Genomic DNA, 17,024 nt, shown 5'->3' on the forward strand with positions numbered 1-17,024 from the left:
GGAGGTTGTTGATATCTATTTTACACTGCTACCCGCTATACACGCTGAATTTAAGAGAAAGATCAAATATTAGTAGCTTAGAGCCAGGATACTGTTTAAATGTATCTTACATGTCTAACGTAAACATCCAACTGATCGTGCTGGTCTTGTAAAAGCTGAATACATTCAAACCATATAAACGTAAACCATAAACATTATTTTAAGCCTGCATATTTATGTAATTTGCCGCTGTACAATAGGCGCCCATCTATCCATTTGTAGGTGTCGGCATTTTGAAATGGTAATTTGAAATAATTTTAAAAAGTTCATATCAACGAAAAAACATATGACCAAGTTGAAGTGACCAATCGAGATGGTAATCTATTTGAGAATCGGAAATATAAATATTGTCACTAAGGTGACACTATATTTGACTTGGATACCTCCACGAGGGGCTTCAATAATGGTACATTTTTCAGGTGCGGATCCATGAATTTGAAAATGTGGGGGCCTAGTTAGACAACATTAGGACCGATGTTTGTAAAAAGGATATGCATTTATCATATATGTAGCTCCGTTAGGGGTGGGCGGTTCCCTAAATCCGCCTCTGTTTTTAAAAGGAAACGGGATATTTTCGTACCTAGGGATAGTTCCGTATTTGTTATTTGCGCATTTTTAAGTTATCGTACGACAATCAACTTTGAGCAAAGTACAAGTACGCAGCTACGTCCAGTCAGAATGGGGCGTGTAAAGAGAGTGTCACGCTCTCTGCACGATGGATTTTGCCATTTTGGCCATACACCAATGTTACTCTCGAAAAAACCAGGACAATGTAAAACATTTACCTACGGAACGCAGAAAACTGAATATTTGAAAGTCAAGTAAATATAAGAACCAAAACATCTGAAGAGGTGATTGGCCAAAAGGAAAGTTAAACATATCACATATCAAAATCCATATAAGGATACTTTGCCCGCTGGAGTTGAAACCTAAGTTTCTTTATTATTTGTATATAAACGACCTATTTTAAGTGAATGATTGTTGGTTGCCATTGGCAAATATTTCATGCATGTTCAGGACGATAACAGATTAACAATAAATACAACAGGTAGGTCCTGTAAGAGTCCGTTCAGGATGAAGATCGGCAAATTTAGATGCCACTGAAAAATGAGGGTATATTAGATAGGGACAGAAATGTTGCCTCGCAACAAACCAACGAGTTACTGCAGGGGTTCTTAACGTGTAGAGAGCTTGGCACTGTTTCTACACGCCTCATTCTGACTGAACGTCGCTGCGAACTTGTACTTTGCTGAAAGTTGATTGTCGTGCGATAACTTAAAAATGCACAAATAACAAAAACGGAACTATCCCTTTATACAATAAAAAATCCCGTTTCCTTTAATTTGCTATTTAAAAACAGTGGCGGATTTAGGACCCATAAAGGAGCTACATATATGATAAATGCATATACTTTTTACAAGCATCAGTCCAAACGTTGTCTAAAGGAGCAACCATTCAACTTCAAAAAATGGGGGGGTATGGTTTTTTGTCGATGTGAGAAATTTTATTAAGTTTTTCAACGCTATCAATCAAATTATTTGGTTCTAAATTTAACACTATAAGGTATGGGGAAAATATGGATTCAGAATATTATTTTTTGTCCTCTGCTTGAACAGAATATTTTTTATCATCAAATTAGGGATCAGAATATTTTTTTAAGGAAAAAAACATACCCCCCCCCCCCTTTGAAGTTAAATTGTTGTTCCCTGACTAGGCCCCCACCTTTTCAAATTCATTGATCCGCACCTGAAAAATGTACCATTATTGAAGCCCCTCGTGGAAGTATCCAAGTCAAATCTAGTGTCACCTTAGTGACAATATTTATATTTCCGATTCCCAAATAGATTACCATTTATCGATGATATAAACTTTTAAAAATTTCAATTTTCAAAATGCCGACACCTACAAAAGAGGGACGAAAGATAACAGAGGGACAGTCAAACTCATAGATCGAAAACAAACTGACAACGCCATGGCCAAAAATAAAAAGACAAACAGACAAATAATAGTACAGATGACACAACATAGAAAACTAAAGACTAAGCAACACGAACCCCACCAAAAACTGGGGGTGATCTCAGGTGCTCCAGAATGGTAAGCAGATCCTGCTCCACATGTGGCACCCGTCATGTTGCTGATGTTATTACAAATCCGGTAAATAGTCTAATTCGGTAGGTCACATTCGTGAAAAGGGAAGGGTATTGTAGTTACGACATAAGGAACATATCCGATATCATCTGTGAAACGGTTATTCCATAACGGTCAACCAACTCGTGATGGCGCCCGAAAATATTACGAAGGGATGATTTCAACTTCACCATTTGGAACTCTTGGTTTAATAGCTTCCTTGTGAGCAGCAATCCTCTATCAAGGAAATCATGATACGAAATACAAGCCCGGGAATATCGTATCAATTGGGAGATATATACTCCGTATGCAAATGGATAGATGGGCGCTAAATGTACAGCGGCAACTATTACATAAATATGCAGGCTGAAAATGATGTTTATGGTATACGTTTATATGATATGAATGTATTCAGCTTTTACAAAACCAGAACGATGAGTTGGATGTTAACGTTTACTATATTTGGCCTTTTTAACTTTATTTGATTCGAGCGTCACTGATGAGTCTTTTGTAGACGAAAAGCGCGTCTGGCGCAAATACAAAATTTCCATCCTGGTATCTATCTATGATAAGTTTATTTAGATACCTTATAACAGTATCCTGGCTCTAAGCTACTAATACTTAATCTTACTCTTAAATTCAGCGTGAATAGCGGGTAGCAGTGTAAAATAGATATCAACAACCTCCCATATTCGTGGCTAGCACAACGTTCATTGCGACACCATAAATTCAGTACTCCTTCCGTATCAATACTTTGAACTGAAATCAAAAATAAAAAGCAATATATGATCGTCATGCAATCGATAAAGAATGAAAACAAAACGCTAAAAATTGCATGCGACCGAAGCGCTTTTCTGGATCTACCTTCATCAGGAACGCTCAAAGCCGAATATTTGAAGGCCAACAATTTATAAAGAACCGAAATAGTTGATTAAAGGTTAAAGATAATCGTTCAAAATGTACATTCAAAGATTTTATCTGCCGACATGAATGCAGAAAGTAAGAAGTCGTAAAGCAAAACAAAAAAAATTGAAATCAAATTTGAGATAATGCACGTGTATTGAGCCATTTTTTTCCTTAAAGTTCAGTAGAAAAGATATATACATACTCAACCCTATCATACTATTTGGCCTACTGCGAGTTGGTCAGCTTTCACTGTTACTCCTAAATGTTGGGCGCTGGGAAAACCAAATAGTGCTAAATTATTTATCTGAAACGCTAAGCTTATGTAAGAGATTTCGTTAAACGTAAATCAACTTGTTTGATGCAGGTTAAAATAGGTTTAATTTTTTTTTCAATAGATGCAAAACCTTTAAAATTTCAGGATACTGTTATCTCATGTGATGTCCAATTTGTTTAAAAAAAATCGTCTTATTCTTAAAATTATTTATTTTGAAATTAAAAATGATTTGATATATTTCGTACTTTTTATTCCTAACTAATAATGATCATAATCAGAGCCGTGTTTCTTGATTTAAACTGAATTCTCCGCTTTTGAGAAATATTTATTTTGTTATCCAATTTTTCACCGCTTACAACTGTCTGCCTGTGGTTTTATTTTAAACATTAACTTTTTAGTAACAGTAACTGTTCATTTCACTTTGTTTCGCTTCGTTCCGCTTTTATTCCGTTTTGCAGTTTACAGGTACCCCTCTTTTCGCCCGTTTTCAATTTTTGATATCTTAATCAAAAATTTAAAAAATCAAACTTTCAAAAAGCGAAATAATCAAAATTGCACGTTAAGTTTAGTACTTTTAAAGTTTAATCAAATATCTAAACTATCAAATTTAAAAACGATATTTAGAATTTGAAAGTTTAAATTATTTGTTGAAAATTTCAAAATTTCAAAAATTTTCAAAAATTTGGAATTTTGATATTTCTAAACTTTGATCAAAATTCCAAAAATCTAAAATTTTAAAACTTTTTTAAAAATTTTGAATTAATAAGTGTTACACTGACCTACGAGCAAATTACAGACATTTTACGAGCTTTTTACGAGTTTATAATGAGTCCATGTAACAATTTAAAATTAGAAGTTTTCAAATTTTATTTTTTTGGATTTTTGATCAAAGTTTTAAAATATCAAAATTCCAAATTTTTTATATTTTTTTTAATTTTGAAAATTTCACCAAATAATTAAAATTTTTAAATTATAAACTTCGTTTTAAAACTTAATTGTTTAGATATTTAAGCAAACTTTAAAAATACTAAATTGAACGTACAGTTTTGATCATTTCGCTTATTGAAAATTTCAATTTTTTTTATTTTTGATTAAAATATAAGAAAGAGGGAAAGGACTAAAAAGTGGATACCTGTTAAAAGTGCGAAACGGAATAAGAATGGAAGGAAACGAAATGAAATTTACCAAAACAAATCAAAACGAAAACAATATTTTCTGAAAAACTAAATATAATAAAAATTATAACACAAGAGGCTAACTTGTGACCTACCGAATTACTCATTACCGGGTTTGTAATAACATGAGCAACTCGACGGGTGCCACATGTGGAGCAGGATCTGCTTACCCTTCCGGAGCACCTGAGATTACCCCCAGTTTTTTGTGGGGTTCGTGTTGCTCAGTCTTTAGTTTTCTATGTTGTGTTTTGTGTACTATTGTTTGTCTATTTGTATTTTTTCTTTTTCAGCCATGTCGTTGTCTGATTATTTTCGACATATGAGTTTGAATGTCCATCTGTTATCTTTCGCCCCTTTTTTGTTTGATCTACAGGGTGAAAAAGAGAAATTTATGGTTCTTTAGGGCCTAAAAAATAATTAGTAAGACCTGATTTTGACACACTTTGATTCCCTAACTAAATGAATAATATGCAGAATTCACTTGTCGGCTTTGTGATTACTGCTATTTTTAAATAGCGAATAAAAGAAAACGGGATATTCGATTTTTGAAATAAGGGATAGTTCCGTATTTGTTATTTGCACTCTTGTAAGTTATCATGCGACAATCAACTTTGAGCAAAATACAAGTACGCAGCCACGTCCAGTCAGAATTGGTCGTGTAGAGAGAGTGCCACCGTTACATCTATTCTTTGAGTGGGTTGTTGATTGCCAAATTTGTCCCTATTCAATATACCCTAGTTTTCCAGTAGCAATCTAAATTTGCCGACCTTCATCCTGAACGGACTCTATTACATGACCTACCTATTGTATTTATTGTTAATTTGTTATAGTCCTGAACATGCATGATATATTTGCCACTGGCAACCAACCATCAATCATTTAAAATAGTCCGTTTATGTATAAAGTATAAAGAAACTCAGGTTTCAACTCCATCGGGCAAAGTTTCTCTTAGGGAGCTACCATTTGATTTTTATGGGGGGGGGGGGGCGGGGGGGGGGGGGGGGGGGGGGGGTGGGGGGGGGGGGGGGGGGGGGGGGGGGGGGGGGGGGGGGGGGGGGGGGGGGGGGGGGGGGGCTAGGATGAAATTTGAAAAAATAGGCAGGACAGGAGTTTTGAGTAAAAGAAAAGGCAGGATGAGATTATTTGCCAAAACAAAAAAAGGCAGGATGACAATTTATGTAAAAAAAAAAAGTCAGGATAAACTAAATAAAAAGGCAGACCCGAATAGAGTGAAAAATAAAAAGGCAGGACTGAATAGAGGGAAAAATAACATGGCAGGACAAAATTTTTCATCCTAGCCCCCCCCCCCCCCCCCCCCCCCCCCCATAAAAATCAAATGGTAGCTCCCTTAGATGGATTTTGCTATTTTTAATGTCACTTTTGGCCATACACCTCTTCAATTGTTTCGGTTCTTATATTTACTTGGCTTTCAAATATTCAGCTTTGAGCGTTCCGGATGTAGGTAAATACAGAAAAGCGCTTCGGACGTATGTAGTCAAGTGTTGTTTGAATTTTTATTGGATATTCCAATCACTTAAAATGTTATTGTCAACGGGAAATAGTACATGGGCGGATTAAGGTTTTTGTTACTGTAATCTAATTTATTACGGGGAGTTCTCTTTTAGTAGAAAATTTGTTTTTATATTATATTTTTTACTGCTATTCCTAAATTTTCTTATCCCTATTTTCAAAACTCATGAGTTCGCCTCTGCAGTATGTACCAATCATTTTATTATTGATTGTAAATACAAAGTTAGCATGAGATTGAATTGAAAAGACTATCATGAATACCCTGTACTCGGTGCTAAAGACCGTTTTAAAAGGCACCCAGAGATTTCTTATATATCGTAATACTGCAAGGTTATTATAAAATGTTTTCAGTACAGGAAATTAACATTAAATCGAAAAAGGTTAAATTTGATCGATATTGAAATATATTTTATGACTTCATGGGAATATATAAGGTTGCACTTTGTAAATACAGCTGTTTCACAAACCACGCCTCTTTTGGGGAGATATTTAATATTCATAGATAAATTGTTTTGTTTATGTACTGGTTCCCAGATATGATCTTTATGTTTCATCTCATAGAGACATAAGTTGGGAATGTTACCAGTATAAATAAAAAAATATAGCGGCAGCTTTGAATTCTAAGTGAGACCAATAGTGAAGGTAGGGGTAGTACAGAATTTAAGTACAAGTTTAAACTCTTATAAGTTCGGGGCATATACATGTTGAAAATATGCCGCACAGCCCTATATTTTGACCTTTGAAAAAAATAGTAGTGCATATGAGCTTTCCATTCTAGGATATAATTTTTTTCGAAACTTCATAGTAAAAGTGGTACAGTTTTAGCCGTAAAAGGAGTTCCTATGGGAAATTGCATTGTCTATATTTACAGAAATGCAACCTATGTTATTGTTCTTCACTATAGATAACAGTTGAAATCTAGAAAAAAAAGTTTTTAATGCAAAGAATGCCTTCTTTCGTATTCACATGTTTTCTTTTAAAAAACCGGCCCATTTTCGAGAGCAAATTTTAAAACGTACTAGTTTTTTTTATACAAATGGGCCGGGTCTTTTTTAATGAAAAAAGGTGCATACGAAAGAAGGCACTCTCTCTACACGCCCCATTCTGACTGGACGTGGCTGCATACTTATATTTTGCTCATTTTTTTGCTTATATTTTTGATTGTCGCACGATAACTTAAAAAAAGTGCAAATAACAAATACGGAACTATCTCTTATTTCATAAATCAAATATCCCGTTTTCTTTTATTCACTATTTAAAAATAGCAGTAATCACAAAGTCGACAAGTAATTTTTGCATATTGTCCTTTAAGTTAGAGAATCAGAGTGTGTCAAAATCAGGTCTTATTAATTATTTTTATAGACTTAAAGAAACATATTTCTCTTTTTCACCCTATAGATCAAAAACAAAAAAAAAAAAGGGCGAAAGATAACAGAGGGACATTCAAACTCATATGTTGAAAATAAGCAGACAATGCCATGACTAAAAAAGAAAAAGACCAATAGACAAACAGTAGTACACAAAACACAACATATAAAACTAAAGACTGAGCAACACGAAGACCACCAAAAAACTGGGGGTGATCTCAGGTGCTCCGGAAGGGTAAGCAGATCCTGCTCCAAATGTGGCACCCGTCGAGTTGCTCATGTTATTACAAACCCGGTAATGAGTAATTCGGTAGGTCACAAGTTAGCCTCTTGTTTTATAATTTTTATGATATTTAGTTTTTTCAGAAAATATTGTTTTCGTTTTGATTTGTTTTTGGTAAATTTCATTTCGTTTCCTTCCATTCTTATTCCGTTTCCGTATCAAAAAATTTGCTTGTCCTTTCACGGATCCGTAACAGTGTCTGCGACATGTTGCGAGTCGTGATGAATTATTTACGGATACCAGCGAGTTATTTACGATTGCTTGCGGGTGACTACGAATTGGCGATCCGTAAGGACTCGTATGAAAAATCAGTGAATTTGAAGGAGGCATCAAGGCTGAGCTCAGATTGATATATTTTTACATAAATGATACGCCCTGTAGTAACATTTTGGCTTTGTAAAGGATTCAATTATATTTCAGAATATTAAGATGATGGACTCGAGTTTGAAAGTACCAAAGAAGTGTGCCTGAAAGTGTCTCAAGAAGTAATGACCGATGTATTGTCTGTCAGGTTTTGTCAAATTACGGAAAACAATTTTAAGAGTCACATAACAGTTAAGAGTAGATTCGCCTTGTATGCAATTTAGACCAGGGTATTTAACGCGTACCCGAAAAGAAAATATAGAATATTTTCATTTTATTTCCTTAGTGTTAAAACACTAGTAATATGACCGAGAGGAAAGTTGCAGCGATAATTGGTAAAATCTTTGCACTTTCACCAGCACTTTGCAATATATGTAAATAAGACATTTACATTATATAGTCAACGAAGTTTTAGTATTCTTCCCTTAAAACGTTGCTTATTTGTGTACTTACACCAATTCAGAGACTATCAGAGAGGTTAACAATGTTGATACAGTTCATGTGCGGGTGCTGGCTTCAATGTGTATTTTCCTGTTTAAATAGCGCATTAGGTGACGACACATGAAAAGAAGCTCAAAAAGTCCACGTACAGGAAGTGTAAGACAGTGATTTTTTGGATCATTTTACGGAGAAATTGTTTAACTTTTCACTGACAACCAATACATGGCTCACATATCTTAAGTTGGTAGTATGTTTCAGGAGTTGAATAGGTTAACTGTAGAGTTTTTAATTTTTTTTTATAAGAATTGACACCAAAAACTTTGAATGCTACGAAGGATCCGTATAGTAAATGTTTTTATTTTGATGATTGGTCGGTGTCGGACTGAATGTGATTTTATTTTAATACCTGATGTGGACCTTTAAGCAGAGACCGATTTGCAAACAGTAACAATGCCAAACTTCCATGTCCCTTTGGTATATTTCGACTCTCTTTTCCAAAGTATAATGCAAAGTTCTTATATACATGTATATATAAAGTTACATTAATTTTTTCAAGAGGGTTCTGCAGAGAAATCTACTTTTTTTTAAATGAAAACAGATTGATTTCTGATTTACTGCAAACATATTGCTCAAATATTAAATAGATATTTGTTTTTTCGGACCTTGCCGTTCTTTCTGTTTATATTGTGGCTGTTAATTGTGCAGTATTTATGTGCATTTTGGCGGACCTAGCCGCTTGTGTGACCTACCCAGTATTTATGTGCATTTTGGCGGACCTGGCCGCTTGTGTGACCTACCCGACCATGACTGTCATTCCGTGTAAGGATATGCATTTCTTCTCGTCTGAATGGCCGTTGGGAAATGAATATCAAATATTCGTGCACACCTAGTTTACACAAAACCACTGAAGGCTATTCGAGTAAATGATAGTCTACAAACAATGAATACGACTCAAACGAATTGCAGAAAGTACAATTTAAAGGATTTACCTTCGGATGTATCTACGGTCTCCTCATGTCTCAGAGACTTGATGAAATAAGATGGTTAAGTGTCTGTACCTAATTATAACTGTTATGCAATTAATTCGTTATATAAATGGGTTTTATATCAAACCATTGTTGCCGTTCACCTACTAATTTTGTCTTCGAATGAGGTTTAATCCAAAATTCAAACAAAAAGAAAGAACCAACCACAGCAGACATTATTGTAAAACTATTTTATCTGTATAAAGATAAATCCGATTGATCCAACAATAGATTACTTAGTATGTTTTTGCTAGATTATTCTGGAATATCTAGATTCAAAGAACTATTACATACAAAATAAGCTATATAAGTTTTCATAATACTAACGTTTCAGTTAGCATTTGCAACAATTAGACCGAAATTAACAGACAAGGTAGTAATACTAAGAAAGCAAGTCAGAGATACATTACTTTTCAGATCATTTGTTGATATACTATTATTTTAATTTTGCTCTGAAACAAATGAAATATGTTGTACTGCACGTTAATATTTGATGTAAATCATTTGAAAGTTCTTTACTTAACATGAATTGATTGATTGGTGTTTAGCGCCACTTTCAACACTATTGTGCTATTTCGAGGCGGTCAGTTTTTATTGGTGGAGGAAGCCGGAGTGCCCGGAGAGAACTACCGACCTTCGGTAGGAAAACTGACAATCTAATGCTGCGTTCACACGTAATTCGAATTCGATTCGCATTAACTAATTCGAATTAGTTTAATTCGCATTCGAAACGTTTTACGTCCGAACGTAAATTCTAATTCGAATTGCAATGCGCGTTAAATTCGTTTTACTGTCCGAACGACGTTAACTTTTAATTCGTATTAACAAAAACGCATTTCTAATGCGAATTGGATAATTCGAATTAGCCAATTCGAATCAATTCGAATTAAAAAAGAAGAGTGTGTGAACGCGATTAGAGAATTCGATTCGCATTCGATTCGAATTCAATTCGAATTAAATGTACGTGTGAACGAGGCACTAGTCAATTAAGATTGGAGTCGAGTGCACCTGCCCCGTTTGGGATTCGAACTCACAACATCAGTGTTGACTGGCTAGTGATACAGTAATTGGACTACTTAGACCACTCGTCCACCGAGGTCCCCCTTTAACATGAAATAGCAATGCATATTCGTTTACCAAAATATAATAATATAAGTAATAAATATCTACAAAACAAACACTTTACTCATTTCGCGCGTCCGAAGCGCCTTTTTGGATTTATCAACAAGAACGCTCAAACTCAATGGATGTATAAGATCAAAACCATTGTAGAGCTATATGACAAAAAAGGGACCTAAAAATAGCAAATTCGACTTTGCCTGAGGCAGTTGGAACCTTGATTCTTTTCAATAATTTCTTAAATATAGTAAAATCCAATTTTACGTGAAATTTATTACTACACGTTTCATTGCAAAATCGAAGATATGTCCGAAATTTATCAAATTTGTCAAATTAAACGATACCTATATTTTAGCATTGCACATGTCATGTTTTTTCTCTGACTTTTAATGACATCTTTACACTAAATCCATTGGATGTGTACTGATTGATATTTTAGTCTGAGATACATGATATTTTTTTATAAGTTGTTTTTGGCTTTGAACTAGCTGTCAGTAACTGCGAGTACTCTCAGATCTGTACTTAGTGTCGTTTTGTTGTTAAGGATGAAGAATGGATATATACCCTGCCACGTCCTGTCTGTGTTTTTGTTTGATGTTTTTGTTTGTATCGATCTGATGAGTAAAGCCTTTTTCAACTGAATTTTATAGTTTGTTTTATGCTGTGCAGTTTAGGGGAGGGTTGAGCGCTCACAAACATGTTTAACCCCGCCACATTCTTTATGTGCCTTTCCCAAGCCTGTAGTTCAGTGGTTGTCGTTGGTTTATGTCTATCATATTTGTTTTCCGTAAATTGTTTTGTCATAAATTAGGCCGTTATTTTTCTCAATTGAATTGTTTCATATTTTTCATGTCGGGGCCTTTTATAGCCGACTGTACGGTATGGGGTTTTCTCATTGTTGAAGGCCGTACGGTTGCCTATAATTGCTTACATCCACCTCATTTGAACTTTGGTGGATATTTGTCTCATTGGCAATAATACCACATATCATTATCTTTATATGGAAATTATTTGAATATTTTGACACTAAAATAGGTGATGTTTTTCAAAATAATTGTAATATTTCCTTTTGATGTATATCTATATTTGCTTCTTAATTAGCTACAACTTTGTATTGTCTTGATAATTCAATCTTAGAACTTGAAATATTCGACCTTCTTTTTTTTTATCTTTTATAGCGTGATTCTTTTTTTTTTAAATTAGGAAACCCTTGCATTTCGTCGGTGTTGATTAATTCTCTTTTGCGGAGATCATCACTTGGTCTTGATTCTTTTATTTTGATCGATAGGTTAAGTCGGCTATCACTTTTCCGAATACGATACATGTGGGTAATTATAATATACTATTTATGTTATTTCTTTTTTTATTGTTCGATTAAAAAAAAATGTATGAAATGCTGCTGATAATTAATACAATATTCAGTTTTTCTTCTTTACTGATGTTCTATTCTTTTCAATATCAGGATCCTATGTATGACACGTGCCTTGGAAATCCCTGTAAATCTGGAGAAGTTTGTGAAACCAAAAAGGACAGAAGTGTGTTTTGCGTCAAGGATCAAGGTTAAACGAATATTTATATATTCGATTGAAATAAACTTAATATTTGTAGACTCTGCCTACGATAGTATCGGGCATTTTTGGCTGTCTGTTTGTCTGTCCTTCATTCGTCCGTAATATCGTTCATTTGTCCGCCCGTCCTTCGTTCGTCCGTTAGTTCTTCTTTCCAGTATCAAGTTTTTGGTTAGTATAAAATAAGGAGATGTGTAATGACTGCCAATGAGACAACTATTCACCAAAGTTCAATTATAGGCAATCGTACGGCCTTCAACAATGAGAAAACCCCATACCGTATAGTCGGATATGAAAGGTTCCGACATGTAAAAATAATAAAGAATTTGATTTAGAAAACTAACTTCCTAATTTCAAAACAATTTACGAAAAACAAATATGACAGACATGAACCAACGACAACCACTGAACTTCAGTCTCCTGACTCTGGACAGTCACAAAATATGGCTGGGTTAAACATGCTTGAAGGCACCAACCCTACCTTTAACTTGGGACAATGGTGAAAAAGTACAACATAAGAAAAACTATTTAAACTCGTTTGAAAAGGCTGAACTTATCAGATCGATACAAAGGATAAAACAATCACAGACCAGACGTGGCAGGGCATTTATTCATCCCTGAAAAAAAAAAGACACAAAGTAAAGATCTGAGAGTATTCGCAGTTACTGATAGCTAGTTCAAAGCCAATAACAACCAATAAAACAAATCATGTATCTAAGACTAAAATACTAATTAGTACATATCCAACATACAATGGATTTAGTAAAGATGTCATTAACACTGGCAGTCAGAGAAAACATGACCTTGTGGAATGTCAAAATATAGGTATCGACAGATTGTAATACTAGTACCGTGAATGTGCAAATGCGTATAACAATAATATTTAGTATGGTTTTAATTTTCTAAAAACGAAATCAATATAAATACCACTAAAACAATATTCAAAGATCTAATTACAGTGTTGAATTGGTAACTTTTTAGAAAAAGTTTATTTAAAGGATTGATTAGTTTACTTGGATCGTATCTAATTTGCGGGGTTGGTAAACAACATCACCGTAAAACTAGGATGTGCTATTCCGTTTGAAATACGTCTGGTACAGCCTAAATTGCAAATCAAATGTTTGTATCCATGGAAGAAGGTTTTAGGTAATTTGTGGTAACGAAATCCCTGACTTAAAAAAATACCAGTAATACACAGTTTACGCTAATTGAAATCCAAAACGGACACGGGCATAGCGAACGAGTTAAGGAATTTAGGAAAAGTCAGTTATTGCTGTTAATATTTGAGTTTTTAAAAGTAATTTCCAGTATATCAATAAAATTTTGGAATATTTAACGAAAACATATCACCAAGATAGAGGTGAATGTTGTTGAATTTATCAAATAAATGGAAATCTGACGGGTCTTTACTGAGTTTCATAACAGTACAGGAACAAATATACTATCAAAGAGGCCCAATTGGTGCCCATAGGAATACCTATAACCTAATAATAAACATTATTGCCGAAACGTACATAAATGTTGTCAAGGAAAATAATTAGAGCTTTAATTATCTCACCATACCTTCAGTATGTATATCTAGCATATCTATCTTTCTCTTTGGGAGAAAAAGACTTTTTATGAGTTTAAGCAAATACATTTGCCATCAATTCTTTTAAACAACCATTTTATCAAAGAGGAAAACTTTTGTTTGAAAATGTGTGGAAGTGTAGTATAAAGAGTGGAAAAGTCAAAACTGTCAATCAAAAGGACTATCTAAAGCAAGAAATTTACACTAAAAAAATTTAATTCCACTATTTTCATATGTTTTATTAAAAAATTTAATGATGAGTTCTTTGATAGTAGGTAAGGAACTAGTTGAACGCATTACAAGATTAGTAGTAAAACACTAGTACTAGAGGCCGAGATGAAACGATATTTTACGTTTTTTGTGTGTGTAGTTTAGGTAACCAATGCATAATGAGGACCTTCAAATGTTCAGAGTCCTTAATCTGAGCTGTGGTAGTGACATGCTTATTTATTTTTTGACTCTCTGTGGAGCGTACGGCCTTGAATATAGTTGAATATATAATTTCATCCTTACGGACTTCCGTGTAGTATTTATGTCGTACCAGCGCCACACTGTTGGCTGGTATGAATACAAAACGCTTTGAAAAATAGGAATGTTAAATCCGATGCCTCTTTTAGAGACATTGCTACGTTGTCTGCACATTTAAGACCTCTTGCAACAACTCTTTACGGGTCCCGTAGGTAATCTGTTGCAGGGTACAATTTATGCCCCTATCCAAAATACTATTGTTTTCAAATCTTCATCCCTGTCGAGCCACTTTACAGAACCTACATATAGCATTACCTCTTTACAGATTGTTGTATTTAAAATGCATGAAATACTTGACAATTGGACGGCAAGCAAGCAGCAATTAATCAGTCCTTTTTCGTTAAAAGTACAATTGATCAACAATGAAGAAAATGTTTTTCTTGAAACAATATTACATAGAATAGATTAAAAGAAACTTAAAAAAAATGCAGGAGGCGAATAATTCGGCAGATTTTCCCAAAATTAAGTACAAGTTTCTGGTGCGACATATGTATGATTCTATAAGTTTTTGTTTGTGTTTTTTTTCTAAAACATAATTGTTGTCTTTGTTGTTTGTTGGACTTCAATATTCCGAATTCACGCGTTGTATTATAATAGAAACTTATAGGTCACAGAAGCACGTGTTAATGAATCCAAATGTGAACCGTTATTTTATTAACGTTGCCAATGCGCTATATGAGAAGCATAAAAAAATCGAAGAAATTTTATTAAAACGGTTAAACGTGTTCGGGTCTTGTGAATTGTTACGCATAAGATGTGAAGATGCTACGCATAGAACTTGTACCATTTTTAATGCATGTTCATAGGCGGAACGCGCGTGTCTGACAAGCAGGGGAAAATGTGTTTGCCTTTCTACCTCGGGAAGAAAGTCATTTAATCAGTTATGTGAATTAAAAAACATTTGAAAGGGACAATGAAACTGTTGTATTTTAAGCAAGTCTACGACGAAGGCATGTACGACGTGATAACTGTATTGCGATGTTGCTTTTTGAAGATCACTACGATGTGATACAGCGCTGAAAAGGAAATAACGTCTCCAGCATTTAAAAAAACTTTTTTTCTTCTATTTTTAGCTAAAAAATAATTGCAGTACCCTTTTTTTCTTTTTCAATCATCTGCGTACATATATACTGCTTTAAGAACTATAAATCGAAATTGCAAGAAAAAATCACATTGGCAGCTTTTATTGTCTTTTTGCGCTTGTAGTAACGGAATAGTTGCCTTCGGGTTTCTTTAACCAAAGATGATCAATGATAAGTTGATTTCACATAACAAAGATCGATTGCAGCCTTCATTTTTGCCACTCACTAACGGGCCTTTATGCTAAGGAACTCTTTGTAAACAAAAATATCCTTTACTGTTTGAAAGTCGTTTTTGTGGAAAATTAATAGAAACGTGACTTTCGGTTTCGAATAAAACATGCAAAAATCCAACCAGAATATTTTGAAAAATAAGCTATGAAAGCATGTTTTCTCTGTATATTTCGAAAGTGCTTATCAACATCAGTTTGTGATAAAATTGCAAATGAATACTCAATGCAAGAACTCTTCAGAATCGAATGCCCATGAGTTGTATGATTACCAAGCTTCTCATACCGGTTAAATTCCTTTCAAATTGTAAAATTATCTGGCAGGGTTATGAGGTCAACACTATACCAGTAGTACGACACAAACTAGTTGACTGATACCATCTGCCTTTATATTAATTAAAAAAAGACATGTTGTCGTGGATCGCAGATTGTAAAAAGTAGCACATTAGTCTGATCTGTAAATTCACCGATTATGCCTTATTCCATATTGAATTGTTTTTATAAAATAAGTCTGTTTAAGGATGTAGTTAGGTGAAATTTAAAAAATATAGAATCTAAAATTGATACTACAAGTCAGAAGAGCATTGGTAAAGGAACAAAATAAGCTAAAAATATTGATAGGTTACGGAACTCTTTTTTGCGATATTTGATTTTTAAAAATGGCGGGAAAAGACTGACTCGGACCTTTAACTTATATTTAGCATTGGCATTATTTGGGTCTCAAATCGTACGAAAAAAATCTAGAATCTGCTCAAATTTTGGTTATAACATTTTTATGACATATTGAAGTCTTCTATGAAAAGAAAAGTGGGTGATATGGGGCAAAATATTTTACCTTGTTTCATAGGAAAAAAACCAAGTAGTCAGAACATCTGACAAAAATTCATGAACCTCACCTGCGTACATCGTTAAGCACGGCGGGTATAGAATGCATAGCATGTCAATGCTTAGTGTTGATAAGACATCTTGTTTTTCTCTATTCAATATAGATTCACGAGTTTAAACATCAGATAAACTACAATTGTTGCATCTCTGTTATAGACACGGCCCAGTCTATGTTAGTGAGCCCTTTATATCAATTAGATGTAAAATACATTATTGAGTGTGGTATAAGGGATTTTGTCATCAACATGAGATTAATCGGTGTTGAAGGAGGTGTTGTAGTCTCATTTGTATAGACAAATCAAGTTCAAGAGCAAAGTACTTTTATCCTTTAAAAGAATCCTATATGTGAAGTAGAAGTCTGTGTGTTCGTTTTGCATTTTCATGGCGTTGTGTTCTGTTTACTCCAGCCTAAGTGATAATCTGCATTTGTATTAATTCGAAACTCGGCGATAATGTGGACTATATACACAATCATTTACCATAGGTCTGTTAAGATTCAATGTTTTTACATATCT

At 34.1% G+C, this 17,024-nt stretch overlaps 1 protein-coding gene across 1 annotated transcript in view; it reads left to right on the plus strand.

Annotated features, from left to right (window-relative positions):
* The window catches only part of LOC127705969 (fibrinogen-like protein A), a 58,944-nt gene that overhangs the window by 20,167 nt on the left and 21,753 nt on the right, over positions 1-17,024 (plus strand). The window contains exon 2 of the mRNA XM_052210351.1: positions 12,112-12,208. Coding sequence (XP_052066311.1) covers positions 12,112-12,208 — 97 coding nt within the window. The remainder of the gene's footprint in view (positions 1-12,111; positions 12,209-17,024) is intronic.

This window comes from Mytilus californianus, unplaced genomic scaffold, assembly GCF_021869535.1.
Source record: "Mytilus californianus isolate M0D057914Y unplaced genomic scaffold, xbMytCali1.0.p SCAF_6, whole genome shotgun sequence".
NCBI classification, from domain to species: Eukaryota; Metazoa; Mollusca; class Bivalvia; order Mytilida; family Mytilidae; genus Mytilus; species Mytilus californianus.